This window comes from Cheilinus undulatus, linkage group 8 (assembly GCF_018320785.1).
Source record: "Cheilinus undulatus linkage group 8, ASM1832078v1, whole genome shotgun sequence".
Lineage (NCBI taxonomy): Eukaryota > Metazoa > Chordata > Actinopteri > Labriformes > Labridae > Cheilinus > Cheilinus undulatus.
In genome coordinates, this window is record NC_054872.1 from 20,396,252 (window position 1) to 20,404,328 (window position 8,077).

General features: G+C 40.8%; 1 protein-coding gene across 1 annotated transcript; it reads left to right on the top strand.

Moving 5' to 3' along the window:
• The first annotated feature begins 463 nt into the window (after positions 1-463).
• irx4a (iroquois homeobox 4a) lies at positions 464-7,292 on the top strand. The gene is made up of 5 exons (XM_041794226.1): positions 464-508; positions 1,367-1,618; positions 2,440-2,546; positions 4,160-4,470; positions 6,589-7,292. The coding sequence occupies exons 1-5, from the start codon at positions 464-466 to the stop codon at positions 7,290-7,292; spliced, it is 1,419 nt and encodes a 472-aa protein (XP_041650160.1).
• Positions 7,293-8,077: the final 785 nt, after the last annotated feature.

Sequence of the window (8,077 nt, forward strand, 5' to 3'; positions counted from 1 at the left end):
ATCCTGGGAAAGAAAATGCATATTAAAGTTACAGTCTGGTCATTTTTAGAGTGGGAAACTTCTGACGTCAGAGTCACCCGCCGTTTAAAACAACCTGCCTCTGCTGCTGACGTCTTTTATACTACTTTTTTATAAGGCAAAAATATGTATCTGACAACAAAGTGATATTTCAGGCAAAGAAAGAAAGTCTGCATTTATTTATTCCGAATTGACTTTTAAAAAGAAAAAAAAGGAGCGCTAGATAAGATTTCCCTGCTTTATTTTTTATTTTTTTCCTCACTGAAAGGCGTTTGAGTGGGGGGCATTTTGCACAAATTAAACATGCTACTCTGCTTCGCCCTATAAGCATCCTAGGAGCTTGTGCTTACCAATCAATTGGTACAGTCAAACAGAGCCGCAGCCAGCGTGAGAGTGGAGACCTTCAGTCTCGCTTTATTTCTGGATATTGGGGGACCTCTCTACCATGTCATATCCACAATTTGGATATCCCTATTCGTCTGCTCCACAAGTAAGTCCACGTTGCTCATTATATTGCTTGTTTTGCTTTTGACATTGCCGCGATTGATTATTTCATCGATTCAAGTCTGATCCTTTTACGCGTTTTTGGCCAAGAAGTGAAGCTGTCACAGATCTTTCTTATATCGGAGAAGAATCGCTCAGTGATACCTGCGCTCCTGCAGCGACAGGGGTAAGAAGAGGATAACCAAAAAAAAAAAAAAAAAGCAGCAAGACCCCTCGACCTCCCGTTCACTGATTTCTGCAAGATAATAGCCGCTCCGTAATGTCAACCATATGTTTATCTGCGCCGGAACACGCATGCCAACTTGTTCTGCACGCGCTGTGTGTTTTGCGCCGTAACCCAGCTGCTGTTTAGTTTTGGCTTTGAGCCATAAAAAATCATTTGGGCATTACTTCGTGGATGACTCGGCGACATGCAGTATCTGTTTGTTTCTTTTGGATCAGAGCTGATAGACGGTGCGTTTTGGACACATTTTACGCGCACAATTCCAAACAGATATGAGGCTTAATTCATCATGAAATGTCACTCTCAGAACATCTTTTGATGCTTATAGCCCTTATTTCCTGAAGACCGAAATTAGAAAATAAATGCCAGTCGGAAATAAGTTGATTTGGGTCAGTTCTAAAGAGAGACAAAAAAAAGCTACTTCTCAATTTCTTTACGCTCATTTCTTCATAAGACGAGTAAAACGCAATTTGAAAATCGTGCTGCTTTACAGAGATGATCTCCTTTCACAACTTTGAACCAAAAGTTCAAAACTAACTTCGTGAGATCCTCTTTTTGTCTTTTATTTCCCTGTAAAATAAATAACTTCACGAGATAAACTGTCTCTTGCTTTTTCCCCAGTTCCTGATGACAACCAACTCTTTGACCACTTGCTGCGAGTCCACCGGCAGATCCATAGCCGACTCCGGGGTAGCGGCGTCCGGGCAGACCCCCGTGTACTGTCCCGTGTATGAGAGCCGGTTGCTGGCCACGGCGAGGCACGAGCTCAGCTCAGCAGCCGCGCTGGGCGTGTACGGGAGCCCGTACACCGGCGGACAAGGCTATGGGAATTACGTTACATACGGCACCGACGCCTCGGCTTTCTACTCGCTGGTAAGCCCTTCATCTGATCTCTCCTGGCAGTGATTAATGGAGCTGCAGGGTGCTGAGAGCCGAGCCAGGCACACCTCTCTGCGCCGCAAAATACCTGATTTTCACTGAGCTAATTTAAAGACAGCTTTTCCTGGGAGTTTTATTTTGAAAAGGCTTCTTTTTTTGCATGCTTTGGCGTTTTTACATGAATCTTTATTTCCTAAAAGAATGCTTGAAAATAGCTTATGATATAAAATCATATGTATATTGAGTCAATATATTTATTTGAAAAGAAAAGACTGTGTTTGACCAGGATGTGTCTTTGACAAATTAGAATATATGTTTCATTAAATAAAAAGAACTCAGAGGCCTTTTCAGGAAAATGTTTGTCCTGGTGAGTTATTGACGTTTACTGTTTTTGATATCATGTATGGTTAAATGCTGATTGTAAGGATATTTAGAGCAATTATTTAATAAGATAACAAAATGATTAAACTTGCTTTTATTTTGTTGTAAGGATCCACTTGCTTCAGTCCTTTCACAAAACAGATCAGTGGATGCTGTTAACTGTTTTCCCAGAAGTTTGATTTTGTGCAAACTTATTATGTATGTGTTTATTAAAATAAAACCACCATGTGGAAAGTATCCCCTGCAGTAAAGTTGTTTTAACCCTTTCAAAAGTACCTTTTGCAGCTTATTTTAAAATGCATGAATTTGGCCCTTCATAAACTGAAGTAACTTTAAATACACCCCATATAAATTTGTTTGACATCCATAAATGCACCAGATTTTATTCCCGTTTATGCATAACTCTTCTAAAACCTGTCTTTTGTCTTTTGCAGGGCACATTTGACACTAAAGATGCCACAGCTTCTGCGCATGCGGGAATAACACAGGCAACAGCCTACTATCCTTATGATCCCACCTTAGGACAGTATCAGTATGACAGGTAAGAGGCTTCCATCATTCTGTCACTTATGTTGATTATCTCAAACTGAAATTTTTAAGGGCTAGAAAAGTGGCAAATTTGTCCCAATTGAGCTGCAAAGTTTCACTCCAAGTTTGCATCCCATTGTGAACTATTTCAAATGCTAAAAGAGTTTCTCATGTAGCTAAGGCAACGAGTGAAACTCTAATATCATGCACATTATTTTATGAGCGTTATTGGCATTAGATCAATCATTCTGACGAGGTCAAGGCTGTTCTCATCACAGGGTGTGATCACATTCGTCTTGTGACACATTTCTCTCCTGATGAACTCATATCAGGTTCAGAACTCTCATTCCCCTTTCAGAAAAGACATGAGGCCTTTTCAGTGCTGTGAAGAGTTCGCCTGCCATATTGAAAGGTCTTCCCAATAATGAGCTGACACCCAAACGAAGCCTGTGATGAGGTGAAATATAGAACAAGAATGATAACTACGCCTGATTGTTCTCTGCAGTCAGAGCTGTCTTTGCACAAAAACGGCAACTTTGAAAACAGAAAGCACTCTTTTATTGTTATTTGATCAGCAATGTGTGAGTACAGCACAATGTGAGCTCACCGAATCTCAAGAGCAAGCTCTTCTTTACCAATCACTCCAAATAAAGCACAAAAGTGTCATCAGGATCACTAATAAGTGCAAAAACAGCAAAAGGCCCAAGTCTAAGGCAAAGCAGAATTAGAAAAACATGCAGGCCTACAGCAGTAGCACTGTGCCGTGATCGTCTTTTACCTGAGGGCTCATCATTACACTCGATAAAGCAATTTTACAGTCTATTTTATCTGTGAGGGTATGGAAAAGGTGCAGTGCTCCTCTCCTTTTGATTCCCTTAGCAGTGTTTGACCTGCACTAAGCTATACGGGAGCAATAAAGGCCTCATAAAAGCCTCCCCTGAGAGGACTTTTACAGCTCACTGCTGACTGAAAATCAACACTGTGCATTTTAAATGGAGCTCTATGGCTGATATTTATGGGAGAGGAGAAGGTAGGGAGGGAGAAGTATGCTGTGTTACAAATGGGTTTAATAGGTGATACACTGATATTGAATTGTAAACATGTATATAGTCTGACGCAGCTGGCTTTATGACCCTTCAACATGTAATTTGATAGAATCATTTCCTTGTTTTAAAAAGATATTGATGCCACATTTACTTTCAGTATAAATGCAGACACTGACTAGGATTGCTTTCAAGATTTCAGTGATGATATGTGCAACTAAGTCACAACTGCAGATAATTTTGTGCAGTCAACTCACTTATTAAATACAAAAACGTGAAATTGCAATGATAAAATTAAATGTGTAGTTTCAAAAGTGACTTTATTTAAAGCCTGAAAGGGGTAGTTTAGCCTTCTTTACCTTTTATTGGACTTTCTGCATGAAAACTTCACACTTTCCCAGAGGCAGATAGGGTTAAGATTGTGGTTCAAGGCTTATTCAGCATGTTTTGCATGTTTTTAAAAGGACTGACTGTCACAGATTTCAAGGAAAGAAACTTTTTTGCCATCTCAAACAACATTGTCATGCAACAACCATTAACCATATGATTTTTACCAATAAATTTGTGTTCCTCTCATTAACAGATACGGTTCCATGGACGGCGGAACGAGGCGGAAGAACGCCACGCGTGAGACGACCAGCACGCTGAAGGCCTGGCTGCAGGAGCACAGGAAGAACCCGTACCCCACCAAAGGAGAGAAGATCATGCTGGCCATCATCACCAAGATGACCCTGACGCAGGTCTCCACCTGGTTCGCCAATGCCAGGAGGAGGCTCAAGAAGGAGAACAAGATGACGTGGCCGCCCAGGAACAAGGGCTCAGAGGAGAAGAGATATGACGAGGATGAGGACGGGTCTCAGGAGGAGCAGATAAAGAGCGAGAACAATGAGGATGGTTAGTGTTTGAATGTTTTTGCACTGCACTAATACAGAAAAACTTCATGATATACACTTGTCTGTTCAGGTGTATATGTGTGGCTGTCAGCAAGCTGCATGTAAAATAAACATGCATCCATGGTCCTTTTGGGGAGATCGGTAACATAAAGATGGATTTTGTTTCAACTAATTGTTGTTGAGGTTTGAAAATTATCACATGAGAGAATTTGCCTATGGTCTGTTTTTCCATGACTTAAAAGTTGAGAAAACTTTGAAAAGTAAAGCAACCAGCTGCAAAGTTGTTGTTTTTTTTAGTTTACACAACTGATAAGAGAGATGATGTCATTATATGTAATACAGTGAAACTGTTGGTGGCAAACAGTCCAGTAGCAGTAGAAAAAACCAGTAAGATAAAAACATAAAAATCTACAATAAAATCAAATAAAAATAGATCATATAAAAACACATTTGCATAATTTATGTAAAAGAGATATGAATGATCTCACAGTGACTATGTTACAGCAGGTTAAAGTACAGTAGAGCTGATTTAACATGTCGTGGACTTAGTTCAAGAAATTCAGTTAAAAGTGTTTCTATGGGCAGCAGTTTAGCTTAATTGGTAGAGCTGGCACCCATATACAGAGGCTGCAGTCCTTGATGCACTGGTCACAGGACTGAATGCCAATCCTGGCACATGTGTGGTGCATGTCTCTCCCTGTTTTTCCTTCAGCTGTCCAGTCCAAAAAAAGCAAAAAGCCCCCTCCATTAAGAAAAGAATATGTATTTATAAATCATACGTTTTCAAACTTAATATCACTGATACGATCAACTGGAATCCTTAAATTCAAGTACTGGAGTCGTCTAACTTGACGAGATAGAACCCACATCTTCCTGTTGATTGAAAACTTTCATTAAGAGCGCTTTGTAACTGGTTGTTTTACTCTTTAAAGTTTTTTTTTTTTTTTTTTTTACTATTGTTTTCCCACAGCATAATTTTTATTCATTGCCCATTATCCTCTTGGAGGGATTTGGATTCATTAAAAGGTGCTGAAGACAGAAAAATTACAATGATTGAACTGCTATGTGAAGCCGCTTGCAACTTTGCATCATAGAAGGCTAAATATTGGATTTTTGTCTGACACATTTTAAACTGGGATGATGAAAATACATGTCAAAGTATCATTGTTCTTTCTTTATTGATTAGAATAAGATTTGATGGCATCAAAATTTCATCATAATTGTGGCTCTAAAAAAGGCCCCACAATTTAAGAGCTAAACTTCTTATTCTAATGTTACTGAATGATTTGAACCCATTTCTTCACTGTGATTTTAAAAATTAAGACTGTCTGAAGCATCAGTTGTTTACATCAAAGGTTCTCAATGTAGGGGTCGGGACCCCTTGGGGGTTTCCAGATACCTTCCAAAACACAAAGACTATTTAAAATGATATTTAATTGTCTTTTTTACTTGTTTTCATAAAGTTAAATGCTTACAATAAGTTGAAAAGTTAAACCATGGTCATTTGGTGAGATTTATGCTGAAATGAAAGTAAGGTTTAAAAATCCTCAAAATATAAGTCATGTCTGCACATGACTGTTCTTAAATGTGCATGACTGTTTTCAACTTTGCTTCAACCACTCTCAGGTACAGTGGGGGTCCGCAGTCTCTGGCAAAGTTTGAGAGCCCATGTTTTACATCATGTTTGCAGGCACACTGTAGGAGTTTGCCTGTAAACTTGGACAGGCCTTTGTCAGTTTCACAAGCTGTGACATAGTGGAGGGTCTGACCACTAACACTATAAGATTTATTTTTGATCTCTCTCTCTTTTTTTAAATATCATGTGTGATAAGGAATTTGCTATTTCTCAAAGGCCTAACACTGATATTGAAGAATTAAAGTTGATGAATGTAATGGATGAAACCTAATTTATGATGAGACTGGTTTATGATTTATTTTCTACAAACAGGCTGCAAACAGGTTTTCAATTCATGTTTGAGTCAGTTTAGGATTTAGGATTTCAGAATTGTTTGATCTGACAGTGACAGTTGCGGTGCTTTGATCAGATCTGATGCCACATATCGTCCATCCACATATATCTCACTGACATGGTCGCTGTCCTCTCTGCTCTCTTTCCCAGAGACCAGGAGTCGACCAGACAAGGACCTCCAGCTGAGCGACCTGGACGACTTCGACACTCTGGAGTCTGAGAGCTCGGAGTGCGAGCTCAAACACCGCTACCACATGAACACACACATGTCCACGACCAGCGACTGCAGCGGCGACCACCTCATTAAGGACACGTCTCTGAAAATCTCGATCCCGGTTTCTCTGGGAGGGGAGCAGGACTTGAGCAAAAGTTGTCTGAAAACGAGCCCGGAGGATTTCCAGGCGGAGAGCAGGCAGCAGGCCAAGGCGTGCTATAACCAGCAGCAGCAAGCAGGACACCAGATTTTAGACGGGAAACCGCGGATCTGGTCTTTGGCGCAAACAGCCACCTCCCTGAACCAGACTGAGTACCCGTCCTGTATGCTGAGATGCCAGCCCCCACCGCCCTCCTCCCTCACCCCCTCCCCCGCCGCTACCTCACCCGTAACCGGCCTGGACAACAGGCAGGACTCGCCGGTCACGACCCTGAGGAACTGGGTGGACGGGGTTTTCCACGACCCCTTGTTCAGGCACAGCACTTTGAGCCAGGCTCTGACCAACACCACCGTCTCTTGGACCACGAACACCAAAGGCGCCATGCTGGAGGCGGAGAGGAGCGCGGCTGCTCTGCAGCAGCACCAAGACTCCTCCAAAGACACTTTCCCCAAAACTATCAACAAACTTTTCTGCTCCTAACAAAACCAAATGACACTTTTATTTCAAAGAGAGACTTTTTGTGACTGATGAAAAAGCCTGTTTGCTCTCCATGAACCTCTCGTTATGTTTATTTTAAGAAACAGTGGTAGCTGAATGATGCTACATTGGCGGAACACCTGAAATATCCGGATAAGTTTTGGCTTTTTTGATTTTTACGCACGCACAAAACGTATCGAAATGTATAACAAAAAGTTTACATCTTGGAAAAAAATAGTCCCAAGGTTTACATGATTTTATTTGATCTCTTTTTTTTTTCATTTCTATGCGCATGCAAGTGTAATTAAATATTATTTAGGTCTCAGCAGTTGAGTATCACTATTAAAAGAAGAAAAAAGAAGTCTCACTAAATGCACAGCTCTCTTGGAAAGTGAGAGCGTCTCAACTTTGTTCACTGAAAATAAAAGCAGTCGGTTTCTGCAGAGCGCTTGTCCTGTTGGGGTCAATGAGAAAGTGTTGCTGTCCATGGTGCTGAAATTACAGGACGACTACCTTAACTGATTTTGCGCAATTTTTACGCGTAAAACGGCATTCAGGACACACAAGGCCTGCAATTTCAGAGGCACTTTCAGTTCTTTTTTAACCCATTAAAAGAGGCGCAATCTAACATCTCCCACCATGTGTTATTTATCAGGAAAAAAACATCCACTCTCATTTAGTGACAGCGAGAAAATGAGGCAGCTCAACCCTCCAGACAGAACAATATCAGTATCTAAGATCTGCCTCATTAATTCCCTCTAAACAGGCTGTAATTGGGATGTTCGCAG